Here is a 15,335-nt window from a genome sequence, read left to right on the forward strand (position 1 = left end):
GTAGGCACCGAATATAATGAAGTAGGCACCGAATATAATGAAGTAAGCACCGAATATAATGGAATAAGCACCAAATATAATAAAGACAGCACCGAATATAAGGAAAAAAGCACCGAATATAACAAAGAAAGCACCGAATATAACAAGGGAAGCACCGAATATAATGGAATAAGCACCGAATATAATGAAGACAGCACCGCATATAAAGACATAAGCACCGAGTATAATGGAATAAGCACCGAGTATAATGAGTTAATCACCGAATATAATAACATAACTACTCAATATAATGACATAACCACCCAATATAATAAAAAAAGTATCATAAGACAGTTCTGGCGTTCCATAGCCAAGGCTAAGCAACAGACCATTTTTTAATTTTATTTTGTTTGGTTGGGATTGGGCAATTTTGAAAAAAAATCCTGCACAGCAAAAACTGCTTAAAAGGAGTTCATGCAAGTAGAGCCATGGCCAAAAAAATTGAGCAAGTACTTTCCACCATCCAGGTCATGTGTTTGACTTAAAAAAGAATATTTATTGCACAAGCTATTGCCCACCAAAACAAAATGCACAACCTTAAGGCGAGAAAAAATTTTCATCCCTGGACAGCAGCCCAACCCACCTTCCCCCCCCCCCCCCCCTGCAACATTTGTGAATGTTTCATGAAGTTGCACTCCTTAGGCCAGATTTGTGCAACAGTGTTGCATCAAGGCATCATCGTACTAGTTTGATTTGCAACGCCCAACATGTTGCAACACATCACAACAGGGTGGCCAAATGCACGCAACATGTCACGCCCAACAATGTTGCATTGAAATGTTGCAATCATTTAGCTGGGGCTTGCAAATGTTGGGCCAACAATGTTGCTTAAGCATATCAAGTGCATTCACATTGGATGGTTATCCATCAGGTATTTTCAAAAATCCAGGGAAGAGATGTTAGCAAAACGGTTCAAACTAGTTTGTTTCCATGCAGTTTTGTTGGCTCACTATAGATATACGGTATGTTTTCATTTATAATGCATTTTATGAATTTTTTGGCATTTTATTTTGCGTGCAGAAGTTGCACACTTTCAACTAAAGTTGCTGGTCTACAGTGAAACAGTATATAATTCCAGTGCATGGCATCAAGTGAATCCATTTTCTTTTGATTTTCTAGCTATCTCACACAACTTATTTTACTCATCAATGTCAAAGTGATTATGAAACTCTTCTCTTCTGTTTGAAACACAGAACCACCACTATCCTTCAGTCATGCTCCCGGCTCCATGTTCATCTGTGACACTACAGTAGAGGAGTACTTCAAAACCCATAAGCCAGAACATGGGGAAGAACAACCAAGGCTTGTCACTCTAACAGATCAACCCTTTCTTGCATCCGTCTGCTCTGTCAGTGCAGTCCAAAAGGTTGAAGAGCTTGCTAAACTGTTGGAAAGTCCCAGTGGTATTGATGAAACAAAGGGTACACAGAGTGCTGATTTTCTGAAGGTGGCAGCTAGACTGTCTCAAGCACCATCTGTTGTTATAGGATTCCTGGGCGAGAAAGAAAGTCTTTCCTCATCATCATCAGATGCTCTCCAAGGAGTACTAGCTCTTAGCAAAGCTCTACAAGCATTGAACAAGAAGGTAGCCATTGTCACGCAGTATCATGCTCAAATGATTCAGGATTTTGTAGCATCTAATGCCACACAGCAGGGAATATTGAAAGATGGCATTGGTGTTGTTGAAGTGAATGAGAGTAGTGACATCAAGAAAGCTGTCTATCCAGACGAAATACATCACAGGCTTGATGCCATGATTGCTTTCCAATTAGCAAGAATACCTTGTACTGATGAACAAGGTACTGAAGCTGGTTTGGTGGATGTATTATTCAAGGAAGGTGTGTATGTTTGTTATTATATGACTAGCTCCATGAGCCGGCAAGAGAAACCAAATCCTGTGATGTGATTGGCTACCCAAGGTGGCAAAATGGCACTCTCTTGCCTGTTCAGGATCGCATGCTGTGACCAGTAAGGAAATTTTCCTCAGGTGGTGTTCTTTACACAGTGCAGTATTTAATCCTTTATTGACCAAGTTTGTGAGCAAGATGCCTAGATTTTGGCCTCATTCGTTTTGTGTGTGTTTATTGGACCTGAACTCTGTCTTGGTGCATAAACACGAGAAAAAAGAACTTGGCCAATATCCACCCATCTGGACCTCATGCATGGTCAATAACTCATATATAATTACATGTGACAATTAGACCCGTGGCCCTTGAGGGCGAAGGGTCTAATTGTTTTAGTATCACACAACTAGTCAGACAGAAAAGGTAATAATAAAGTTAGCAAATGCAAGTTGAAGAAATATTTATGTGGGAATAAAACAAAAGAAAACGTCATGCTTAATGGCGCCAATTTCACCACTCGAGGACTATTACTATATGTAATAGTCCCCTAGTAGCATAGCCAATCAAAATGCAGGATTTACATTAGTCCACTAGTTGGGTGATACTAATGAAATTTAGTTGCAGCTATCTATTAATGATAACTCAATATTTTTCTACTTAAGGCTCTCAATCCAATACCATAAAATCCCTACACTGTACATGCACACTTCTCAGTCCTTAGTAAACTGACATACATGTAGACATGCAAGGCATTTAATTGACCTGTACAGAGATTGAGCGGGTTTCAAATGAAAAGTAGTCACTCTATTAACCAATATTCACAAAAGACAGTGAATGCAGTGAACCAACCAGGCCTCCAAGAAAATGCTTGCAAGTAGCTGGTGCATTAAGCACAGAAAAATATGTGCAACTCAGTCTAGACTGGGTTTGGTATTACTTATAATAATCTGATTAGATGTCAAAGTGGGGGAATTTTAAGCCAATCACTTAGCATAATAATGCAAATTACTTCCAATACACAAGTGACCAAGGCTCTATTGACTTGCTTGAGCCTAACCAGTAACTCACATTGCCATTGAATCATAATTTATATGCACTGCATAATTTATGCAGTTTGAAAGCTCTGCTTGAAAGAGATTCAGGGTGGAGGTATAAATAAGGTTAGAGATTTCACAAGTTGAGGTCAGAAAAGAAATAAAACTGCCCTTAAGTTAGGCATCAAAATGCCCCTTTCAAAATATTTCAAAGAGATTTTTTGCTAATGGTGAATCCATGTGAGTACTTTCAGAGGTTATGCAATCCTGTTCACGCCAAAATGCAGACCATGCAGACTGCATACTGCAGATAGTGCAGATCATGCAGACTGTGTAGACCTAAAAACGTGTGAGTCAAAAAAGGTAATGCAAAAACTATTGTAAGCAAAAAGTACTCAGTCTGCATGGTCTGCACATGGTGCATGGTCTGCAGTCTGCAATCTGCATGGTCTGCGTTTGGTGTGACTTATGCAATCCAAGGGTTGAGAAAGGGATGCAGTTTGTGTATTGTACATATGTGAACAGAGTAGCCTCCATGTACAAAACTTTGTTGAGTTCACCCTAGGAGAAAATAGAGCCTTTACAAAAATAATGTACTTTAACAGAAATATGTCACATAAACATGTATGGTGCCTATTCAAACAAACATGTAAAAAAGTGAAGCCTTGGAGTCGAATGGCTCATAGCTGCCGAAGCTTATCCCAGTTTCTGTAGCATGAAGTGGCTAGGAATATTTCTACTCCCCCTGGACGGAATGCTAGTCCATCACAGGTCACTCCCCCGCAATTTGTTAGGTTTCCCCAACAATTCGCCTGTACCCATTTATACTCCTGGGTGGAGAGAGGCACTGTGAGAGTTAAGTGTCTTGCTCAAGAACACAACATAGTGTCCCCAGAGAGGGCTCGAACCTGGACCGCTCGTTCCGGGAATGAGCACACTAACCATGAGGCCATTGCGCCTCCCAGACCTATTCAAACAAAATCATCCATTAATTCTGCAGCTAACAACTGGACAAAGAGAATAGTGTCTATAAAAATCACCACTGACAGAACACAGACATCACTTGCTGGTGATGTTAGTTCCGTGGACAGTCACACCATTACCATCAGTTCAGTGAAGATGGCAACAAGTTGTTTATCAGCAGCCTTGTATGTCCTTAACAACTGTCTAATTCATTCACGATATGTGAGGCGTGGCATCGGGAAAAGACAGTTCTTTGAAGTAGGGCAGTTCCTTTTAGATCAGGTAAGAAACGTTGACATTTTGTGTATGTAACAGGACAACATGCTTGTCCAATGATTGAATGTTTATGTGCTTCAATACAACTGGATGAAAAACTTCCCAGGACAGCCATTGCCAAAATTGGACTTGACCTGTAGCTTTGTTTAATTTGGCAGTCTGTAAACGTTTTGAATTCAGTTTTTTCCAGATTTGACAAGTCTATAATATTTTGAACTCAGTGGCGGATCTAGGGGAGGGCCCTTAGGGGCCTGCCGCCCCTTATTTTGGGTAAAAAAAGAGGAAATAACAGAAGGAAGAAAAGCTGGCAGGGCAAGCAAAACAACCCCCCCCCCCCTCCCACCCCTTACCTCTAGGTCTGGATCCACCACTGTCACTGTCTTCTTCACATTATTACTTTTGTAACTACATCGTTGTAACTTGTAATTCTAGCACAAATGCTCCTGGATAAATTGTTATGATGCACGTGGTTGTTACATTTAGCTTTTTATGATAAAGGTAAATTACATGGCCACCATAGTGAGCTGATCAGGCTCACATTTTAAGCGTTAGCCATTCATCAGAGCAAACTGCATACTCCGTAAGAGAAACCTTTGCTCTGATGAAGGGCTCTTGCTTGAAACTTCAGCCTCGCTAACTCACTTCAGTGCTTAATTTACAACTTCAAGTTGATAATAGGCCCTTTTCACGATCCGGTCACATGGTACAAAATCACACATGCTGGGATGCAAGTTGCACAGTGGGACTTCCAAAACAAAGGCAGATCTAGGTGGACTGGTACGAGTTGGTTAGTTTTGTAAGTCCCACTGTGCAACATGTGTCCCGGCATGTGTGATTTTGTACCATGTGATCTAATCATGCAAGGGGCCTATAGCTTAGTACTTCACTTGCCAGTTGCCCAGGAGACTCTCATATAAAATAGACAGGGGAGCTCATTGGAAATTTTGAAAAAACCCCTAAGAGGTACAAAGATCCTGTTTTGTGGGCGTGGCTTGACATTTTCTTTCACCCCCAAGAGGTACCAATTCTAAAACAACACATTATCACCTGTCATATGTTTTTTTTTCTGCTCAGTACCCTAAAGGGTACGACAAAAGCTCCTGCTGTGGACCTTTTGAGGCTGAACACCCTAAGAAGTAGCAAAACTGCTTTTTTAACCCCTAAGAGAAACGATGAGCAACCTGCTTTTTTCTCTATGTTAGTGTTCTTTAGATATCTTTTTTACAGTGTGTTCACATGTACATTTCTGCTTGTAGGATGGAGTGTCCAGTCAAATCCTTCACTGCATCACGGACAACTAGTGCATAACTCCAGTGCAAAAGATATATATGTTATTTGCCAGCTGGGAGGTCTGTATGGTGAAAAACTGTGACCGAGGTCCTGAAAATGCTGCCCGAGGCCACAGGCCAAGGGCAGCATTTTCAAGCCCGAGGTCACAGTTTTTCACCACACAGACCGACCGTAAGCCGGCAAATAACATGTTTATTTTTTTTCCTGCAGTAAATTGGTGTTACAGATTACAAATGGGTTTGTTTACGCAACTCATGTCATTGAATCGGCTTGTGTGCCGTCTACTAACGATTTGTAAAAAATCTTGGCAGCAAGCAAGTAACTCAGATAGTAGACAAAGAAAGATCTATTAAAAAACTGATTTTTTTCGAACTACTTTGTGTTAGTTGCATTTATTTCACCAGTTAAGTTCTCCAAAATTGTTTTTGTGGTGTGAAATTTCGTGCGAAGTTTGAAGTTTTACTACAAAAACAATTTCTGTCAGTCGTTGCTTTTAAAATCACTTCATCACTTTTCTACTGCAAATTGAATAGCAGAAAGCGAGGAAATTCGTTAAATGTATTCCACAGAAATTCTTTTAAGTACAGCAACGATCAGAGAGGTAAACTCAACTGAAATTGACTCAAATTTTACGGCGAGAGAAACACAGGATTACACACCATTACAGGGCCAAGCTACAAATAATTAAGCAAACTCTTACAACTTCAAAACACTCAATTGAATTTACTTACAGTGACTTTCCTTGCCATTTTAAAGTGAACAGAGATAAACTAATCGTCGATGGATGTGTAAATAAGGCAAAAGATTGACGATTACCGCTAACTTTTAGGAGAGAAATTCAGGCAGCGGGAAAAAAATCCGGCCCTTGGGCCATATCGTAAAAAGCTGGACCATTCACATGCATACATGTATGATTAGCCAATCAAATTTGAGGATTTAGGATTCCAAGCCGCTCAGATGCTCAAGAAAAAAATAAATTTGGATACTATTATTCCAACACTTTACAGTGTCAAGAAGAGATTAACCTTCAAAGAAATTCCAAAAACGTAATATTGAGTAACATAAGGAAAGGAATATTAGATGATAGGAATGGTATCACTTGGAAGAAAATCCAAGTTCCAGATGGTATTTGAACCCATGACCCTCCATGATCTAGCTGGATGCCCTAACCACTGAGCTACTGGATACTCTCTGGCAAGCAAGGGTGAAATGTGGTCTTTGACTGGGACTGCATTGCACGGTCACACAGCCAAATAATGACTTGACATATAGCTCAGCCCATTCTATTTCTATCATATCTACCATCTCATCTGGGCACTTAAGGCTATAAGCTGGCTAAAATCATCTCATATCTAACAAGGGCAATGGGAATAGCTGTTTTATTAAACACGCTCCTCAAAATCTAGAAAATTAAGCTAAAATAGAAACGCCCTAAAATATGCATACACTAACCATATTTGTAGAGCATGGTATAATTGCTCATAACCCATGATAGTCACTGGCATTAAATAATCACTGGGCTATTCGGGGAAGGGGGAGTACTCCAAGAAAAGTTGAGTGGGGGTGTGCTTCCCACTTCCCCTATTTTAATTTATGACCAAAATCTGCGATTTTTACTACCCTATGTATCACCTAAATATCTGATAAAATAAAATATATTTCTAAATGTAGTGATGTTCTTCTTGGACCTTGATTGTGTTATCATTTCAACACCCAGTTTTGTCCATGTGAAATTAAAAAATGTATATTTAAAACCTCTGAAAAATAAGAACCTAAGGGACTGGTCAAAAAGTACAGGGGGATGGGCCGGAGCATTTGAAAATGTGGTCGTTAGAAAACACGACTCACCCCTTCCATTTGGCACAAATGAAGGTTGAAAATCACATGACCCATGCCGTATAAAACATGACATTTTTACTTGCATAATCGAACAAAATCACATTTTGTGTGTGAAATTGTGGCATTATTTACGTTTTAGGTTTATTTCTTAATAATAATACAAAATCATCTTAAAATATTGTTTTCCTTGACTCCTGCAACTTTAAGTCATGTCTGTAAACTCTAAGAAGACTTTACACTAGGCCCTCAGCCTCACAACGCGTGGACAGTGATCCATCTAGAAAAAGGCTATAGTGAGTCCTGGGAGTCACATACCCAGTAGCCTACGAATCCCGGATCTATGAACATGTGTCCCCTACCCTTCGGGCATCCAGACACAAGTTGACCTTTTGGTATTCTCGAAGACCACTGATGTCGACAGAGCGCAGTATTCTGAAATTTCTGCCCTGGGACTCCTTGCTCAATCTGTTAGATTTCTTAACTTTCGTACCGATTTTACAATACATGAAATTGTCATCTCTATTGTACACCAGCCAAAGTGTACGTCTTCAGCCACGGCTCGAAAAGTTTTCGTCCTTTGGGACTGGAAGGACTTACCTCTGTTGTCGATTGTGAGAAATATGAACCAATTTCTGTTAAAAACAAAAAAAAAAACCAAAAAAAACCAGATAACTCACCCCCATGGGTAGCTGAAAATTGAACGACCCACCCCTTACCAAGGGCTCAAAAACTGATGACCCACCCCCTCTCTGCTCCGACTCACCCCCCCCCCCTCCCAATACTTTTTGACCAGTCCCTAATCAGCCTGAATTGTGTAATGTAAGAACGAGTTCAGCCTGACCTCGAAAATTCTAGGTTTATGCGGGTTTTCACTGTACTAGGGAAGCAAGAGGTCATGGACTGGACTACCCCCATGCAGTCTCCGTACGTATAGTCGTGTCCCCCTTGCACTCCTCGGGTGTTCTGTCTACCTTCCCTGTGGATATATTCCTCACGTACTTCCCAAGCGTTCCCGAGAGTAAGCAAGGACAACGTCGACGCCGAGGGAGACGCCTAGTGAAAAATGAATTTATATTTTATTAGCGAAATACGCATTTGTCCAGATCTGTTCAGCGCGCCACTGGCTCTAAAAGCGTGCTCAGGCTAAATTTGCAATGACAGCGTTAATTCCAAAGGAAGATACGAAAAATTAGCCGTCGTAGTTCGCGTTCTTCAGACTACGCAGAACTTGGTCATTTCACGTTGTTGATTTGCAGAGGACGGCAAAGAAATGTACAGATTTATAACGCACGTGCACAGCCAATAGGTTATAAAAACCTCTTATCGTTGCCGTCGCCGTCGTGGTTTGCTTAAGGTTATTCCCCAGTATTGTATTGCGCATCACTACTGCGCATAATTTCACGCGTGATTAACGCGTGCGCATTAAAAAATGGCGGCTTTTTCTTTACAGCTGGACCTCGCCATAGAGGTAAATCGTCATTTCCTCGCAAACGAGTGTGGTGACCTATCATTTTTTTCTGTTGTTTTGAATTGAGTAATAAATTTCTGTGTAAAATAAATATGGACCAATGCTCAGTGTAGAACAAAAAGCAGTCGTCGGAAACGTTAATTTAGCAAGCAATCGTGACTACAATCATGATGCTATTATAAGGATTTATATGGGTATAAACAAGGTGCTTTTGCTCCTAAACGAACATGGGGACCCCTCATTTTTATTTCAAAATTTAAGTTCCTATAGTATAAACAATCACTGGGCAAAGTTTCACAAAAATCTCAGTGCAGGTTCTATTTCAGTGGAATGACCTTAAGCTCTCTATTCTATCCATGCTCTTTCCTTGCGTTCGCGAGTGTAAAGAGCATCCAGAACGTGGACATCCAAGTTGACTTTTGCTTGTGTCGAAACGAGTCTTCGCGCAAAACCATTCATATGAAAATGGTTCCACCTACGGGTTCATTTTCATGCAAATCAAACGCATTTTCAAATGAAAGGTTAACAAGAGGACTCGCTTTGACGCAGAGATACAAGGTAACTCGATCGGAAATGGCATACTATGATGAGATGTTCAGCGTTTAACCTGACAGAAACCCTTTCGACCATTCTCAACCCTAACTAGCTGCGAAAAATAACTCTGTAATAAAAGTTTGAAACCATCGCTCTGATGTGATTGCGTTTCAAGGGTGTATCTCTCAAATTTTAGCATAACCAAGGGAATGCAACATTGTTCGGTCCTGATCAAGAGAAAATGACCCCTCATTATTACAGCAGTGCTTGGGACACCCACTTTAAGTGAGAAAACTGTTCTTGAATAGTTCTTAAAGCGTAGACTGAAGGATTCCTCAGTGTTCTTGGGGTCGAATACGCAAGTACACGAGCGTGCACGATAATCTCGCGCGCTCGCCCACTCGACTACCTGAGGACAAAGAGTCTACTATTACTATGATCAAAAACAAAACAGGAAAAACACTACAGTTCGGTCAACAACTCTAATCTTTTATTAGCGTAATTACAAACGTGATCAATGAATGGATGGTTACGTCAAAATTCACCATTTCGAGAAAACGTCTCATTTACAAATTATTAAGCTGGTAGCTACTTTATTAAATATCTATAAATATAAATAAAACGTCCTGAATATTTGGAAACAAAGAAAATCCTATTATCTCAATGTTTTTTTTTTCATTTTTTATTTTGCATCGCAAATCGATCTAATTGACTATAAATTCCTTACTCGATTTTCCAAAATATAGTATCACTTAATACATTCATCATGGGAGTAGATTAGCTGATTTTATTTTACGACATTGGCCATCCTAGACTAGTAGCAACTTCTATTTTTAGTAAACCGTCGAGTGCGATGCGAAATAAATGCGATAAAAAAATGGCCACGCGCTGTTCTCGCCCTAACGCGAACATTCCTCATCTCGCGCTTTCCTTCACGTCACACTCGACGAACTAAGAAAAAAGATGTCTGCTCGTCTTCTGTGCTCATACGGAAAATGGTAACTTGCGAAGTGCATTGTTTAAATAAATTAATCAACTCAAGAGGATTCGGCGGGATCTAATTACAGCTAGCTATTTAAACAAAGCAACGGCTAACAATCGTACATAATTCTAGATATTTACAAGCCTTACTCTACTGGCCAGCGGAGTTGCAGAGGATAGCAACAATAACCTTCGGATCAAGCTTCGCTCTACCAAACATACAAAAACACCCCACGACCGCTTCATTTTCCTTATCTCGAACAAAACCGCTTCGTTTCTGGCTGTTCTCGTTTCTCGCTTGGCAAGGGAAGCCTGGTCACAGGTTGAAAACTCAATTTGAAACACCGCAGAAGAATGAAGTACAATCAAACTTACTTGAGTGACTATGCAAATGTGAAAGATCTCTAATTTCTCTCTTGCTCACGAACATGGCCGATTTAGGAGAAAAGAATTTGGTTAGCGTACATACAATTTTGATAACTGAAATGTGGTTGGGCTACAATTTTCTTAAGGTTTTAATACGTGTTTCAAAATGCTACCACATTTTTTCGTTTCGTGGGCGACAGTCGCAACCAAGTTGTTCTTTTGGAAAGGTTGTACAGTTTACATCGGCCCCGAGTGAAACTTCCTTCAAGTGACTAGCCTAGATTCGCAGAACAGGTGGTAAACCGCGTGAATTTCGACTGTATTCCCGAGCAGTCCTTTTATTTTAGCAGAATTGGTCGATGCATCAATATATAAATAACAATTTCACTGCAAATGCTCTTATAATGAATGCTTGGTTTCATTTGATAATCAAACACAACCGTATTCGTACCAAATCGAGGATTTTTTCCCATCCCCCTGGTTAGGCCCCACTGATCTCGCCCGTGACCTCTCATCCGCGCTGGACCTTTGACTCGGCGCCGGGGAACCAGTTGCTGACGAAGCGGGCGAATCCGTGAAAATTTCTTTCTCCTTCGCCTTCCTTGCCTTCCGTACTTTTCTCAGCGCGGGGGAGCAATCCCGGCTGTGATGCGACGACACGGAAAGCGCGTCATCATCGTCGTCAACCTGCGCTTGTGGCGGCGCTCTACCGCCGACTGCAGGAGGAGACTGGTGTTCGATTTCAAAAATGCGCGCTCGTACGCTTGAAACGTTCTGTTTGGCGGTCTCTTGCATGGTCGCTGTTGTCATATGTACAGTTTCATTTCTGTTCTCGTCACGTTCGTTCGCAGATGGTTTCAATTCAATCGGATTGGTGGCGACACCGTTTCGTGATACGGAAGCCGCACTATACCGTGATGTTGAACTAGTCTCTGAACCAACAGGAGTTCTCGACACGGGGGTACTGCTATTTGACCGCGATCTGGGCTCAGACGCGGGAATGGCGCGTGACATTTCACGTGATACGTCACGTGAAGGTGGCGTGTTGTTTGACCCAGGTAGCACGTGCTCGTCTCCGTGTTTGTCTCGAACAATCGCAAACACCGCTGACGAACTGACTTCCCCTCGGCTTCCCCGAGAAGTCACAGGAGTTGAACTCAAATCTACCCCTGTTGCGTCTATGTAAACTGAGGTTCCCACTCCAGCTGTACTAGCTGCCGAAATGGACGACGTCTCGCTCTTGGCAACAGTCCCACTTGTAACGTAATGAGCTGTCACTGGAACGCTTTGTCGTGTGGGTCCAGATGAAGCTGCAAATACAGTACCTTGTCGTTGCGATGCTCTGAGTCCTTCATTTCTGCCGTTACTAAGGCTCCTTTCTCGTAAATGGGCCGGGCCTTTTTGAACAGTGTCACGAATAGGCCCCTCTTTCATCTGCGATATCTGGATTATTCGAGGGCCATCGTTTTTGTCACCACCTAAGCTCTTTTCTCTTGACTGCTGTGCTACGGCGTTGTGGTTTCTTGCAGGCTCTGATGCCTTAGCAGAGCTCTGATCTCCACTGGCACTCCTTTCTCTTGTGTCCTTAACATGCGCAGGCATGGTGTTATAGTTCCTAAAAGGCTCTGCAGCCTTAACCATGTTTTTATCTCCACTAAAGCTCGCTTGCCGCTGAAATCCACGGGGAGTGGATGAGGTGGGTTCTGCACGTCTATCGGCGCTACCACTCCGCTGTCTCTCTTGATGAGGACTTGAAACACCTCCATTAAACGCCTGCACCTGTGGGCCATTTTTCGCCCCTTCCACAGGAATTCTCTTCATCTGATCTCCCTGAAATGGAGATGAAATGGTCCCAGTAGACACTAACGGCAAAGCATTACTATTAGACGCATTTACAGACGATATGACTTGCACGGAAACTTTACTTTTAGCTGATTCCTCTAATCGTTCTCGAACTGGTCCAATATCCAGGTTTTGCGTGTTTTGGTTAGGTACACTCGACCTTCTTGGGTCTCTTTGCGAGGGAAAAAATGTACTATTGTCCTTCCTGGCTAGAACAGGACTGTGGCGAGGGCTGCCTGTTGGTGGTCTCTCTTCAAGCTTTCTGCGAGGAACGGGCGAGGAGTGAGAACTTGACCTTGGCAAGGATGCAGGTGAGGGTGGGGAGGGGGGTAGAGGCTCAAGCGAAACTGGATATTCCTTTCTTGAAACAACCGGGGAGAGGTTGGGGCTGCTTCGCGCCCAGTGATGCTTCCTCATGCCTGAGGGGGAAGCAGACGGAGTAAGGTGTTTCATCCCTGGCTGCTTCAAGTACCTCGCTGGAGATCCCCCTTCTTCCTTCGCCGGAAGTCCATCCCCCAATTCCCCATCACCAGGAGTCAGAGTAGACGAGCTGCTGGGCAACTTGTCCAGCGAGTCCATGCTCCGCGGCCGACCGAGGCGACCAGGCGACCAGTCACTATCGTTAAATATCTCAGAGCGAACTTGCCGCGCACGGAACGCAGACATGTCGTGGGTGGCAGAACGGAGGCGCACGGCCTCCGATTCGTCCGGGCGTGGCAGAACGGGCGTGCTAACGTAAGGCGACATGTAACCTTCTCTCTGTCGCTTGAGGATAACTTCGGACTGGGCACTAATTAAACTGGAATTCAACAGACTCTTGGTGGCCGCTCTAGAGTCCCCGGATGCGGAGCTTTCCCGTGAACCTTCGCTGCCTGTCTCGTCTCGTCTGTTAATGGGTGTGGCCACTAGCGTTCCAGTTTCGAACTCCTCCAAATACGGACTGTTGTCGACGCGAATAAGCTGTACACTATGTCGTTTGTTTTTGGGAGTTTCGTCTTTCTTCTGTTAAAAGAAAAAAAATATAAAAAAATAAATAATAATAAAATAAAATAAATAAAAAAGAAACACTGTTAATAACAAAATGGGTCGTCATCGAAAACCGAAATGGTCGTAGACAACCGGTAAACTTAATGTAAATGAATAAACTTTTCTCTCGCCTTTTTTAATCCAGCTTTTCTCATGACCCTTGTTAGGAAGTTAGGTTTTCTGTAAATCAATTATAAGAACCATTGTCAGTATTTAACATGACCCAAGGTAACCAACGAAGGTAACGAAGTGAACAGACAGGAAACCCTCTCTGAGAGAGGAAGAAGTACATTTATTTCCTGTAGTATTCAAAGATTTATCTTACTTTTTCGGTTTGATGGCGCTCTCTGCTAACGCTTTGTTTGCTAAATCAACTTGTTCCTCGAGTCGTTCTTTCTGACGTTGGAGGGCGTAGATACGATCCCTAGAAGGAATCAAAAATAAAACAAGCAAAGAGATTAGCGTCCAGTTCGATAAGTTAACCAGGTAGACGAACCATTAGCCGTCCTAAGATGTTTGAGCTTAATGTATTCAATAGTCTTTGTGCGAAGACGCGGGCTTAACAACTCCAAATCCAACGATATACGAGGTCTTGAGCGCTTTTGTCATCCACTTAAGTCTTTTACAGCCAATATCACCTTGAATATAACACCCAAAGAGCTAAAATCGCACAAAAGTTTACAAGCTCTTAAGTGAGTGGAGTCAATTTCTCTCAAGCACGTTGCCCTCCATAGTGTAAGACAAAATGTAAGCAATGGTGCCAGCAAAGATTCCCCTATCAGTCCACTGCGAAAATAAGCGAACGACGCTTTGCCCACAAAAACACACAGAACGACATTACCACGTGGCGCTAAAATACAACACTAAACAGGACAGGATAGTGAAGCATACACACAGGTGGTTTTGCTTGAAATGGTAAAATTGTCTCCGATATATTTCCTTTTGTAAGGCATTAAAATAAAAACACCATCAAATGCTACTCACGAGAATGCCCTTTCATCATCCATGAAATGATCTTTATCTTCTAGCGACTTGACAAGAAGATCTTGATTCTAACAGAAGGAAACAGCGATGAGTTTAAAATCCAAAGATCAACACAGTAATTCTCTATGCTACTTGACGCACATTTATTAGTGCTGATTATGAGAATTTTGTTGTACATCAAGTCAATGCTTAGCCGAAATTCTTCAAATTCGTCGTTCATTATCCGCTCAATTGAAACCTCTTCGTTGTTTTCCTTCCTGAATAAATTATTATTTAGAGATTTCCTTCCATTTGACTTTTGTAAATCAAATGACTTGAATGTGACAAAGCTGACCTAAATGAAGCTGATGATACACCTACGGATGTTGTCACTTGCTTCACAAATGTTACGCCAGGTCAAGAGAGTGAAACCACAGTAACAAAGGATGGGTTAATGCATCAGACAAATAACTCGTTACTGTATAGCGCAGTTGGTTTCGTTGTTAATGGAAAAGTGATTTATCCGGTGGATATCTAAATGCTTGAGCTAACGGGCTCAAATCATCCCGGCAGAACTCTCCCAACGATAATTGTAGGAAACGTATAAAATACAGCAGTAGGAATCCTTATGCTGATCAGTGACAGTGCAGTCAAATATTTATTGTTTATATCGATGTTCATATTCACCTGTTCCACGAGTTTGTTCACTTGTTCGACCAGTGCCTTGTTTTCCTCCTCTAGTGTAGCGTTCAGCTGGCCCAGCATCTGTTTACCACAATAATAACAGCAGCATATTTTTAATGGAGACGCCGTGATATTGGTCTCGAGTTGCACCGCCATCACGCAGGTTCGTGGTTTTGCGCGCGCTTC

The 15,335-nt window shown here is 42.0% G+C and overlaps 2 protein-coding genes across 2 annotated transcripts in view; one reads left to right on the top strand and one right to left on the bottom strand.

Annotated features, from left to right (window-relative positions):
• Nucleotides 1-7,116, top strand: part of LOC149110866 (uncharacterized) — a 12,405-nt gene extending 5,289 nt beyond the window's left edge. Inside the window, exons 3-5 of the mRNA XM_089291114.1 lie at nt 1,233-1,877; nt 3,918-4,162; nt 5,413-7,116. Coding sequence (XP_089147240.1) covers nt 1,233-1,877; nt 3,918-4,162; nt 5,413-5,457 — 935 coding nt within the window. The 3' untranslated portion in view covers nt 5,458-7,116. The remainder of the gene's footprint in view (nt 1-1,232; nt 1,878-3,917; nt 4,163-5,412) is intronic.
• A 2,639-nt stretch (nt 7,117-9,755) lies between these two features.
• The window catches only part of LOC110050939 (uncharacterized), a 49,680-nt gene continuing 44,100 nt past the window's right edge, over nt 9,756-15,335 (bottom strand). The window contains exons 56-60 of the mRNA XM_089291105.1: nt 15,153-15,230; nt 14,487-14,554; nt 13,828-13,926; nt 13,634-13,682; nt 9,756-13,478 (exon numbers count right to left, since the gene is read on the bottom strand). Coding sequence (XP_089147231.1) covers nt 11,064-13,478; nt 13,634-13,682; nt 13,828-13,926; nt 14,487-14,554; nt 15,153-15,230 — 2,709 coding nt within the window. The 3' untranslated portion in view covers nt 9,756-11,063. The remainder of the gene's footprint in view (nt 13,479-13,633; nt 13,683-13,827; nt 13,927-14,486; nt 14,555-15,152; nt 15,231-15,335) is intronic.

Source organism: Orbicella faveolata, unplaced genomic scaffold, assembly GCF_042242905.1.
Source record: "Orbicella faveolata isolate gen_17 unplaced genomic scaffold, um_ofav_v1 contig_24, whole genome shotgun sequence".
Classification (NCBI taxonomy): Eukaryota; Metazoa; Cnidaria; class Anthozoa; order Scleractinia; family Merulinidae; genus Orbicella; species Orbicella faveolata.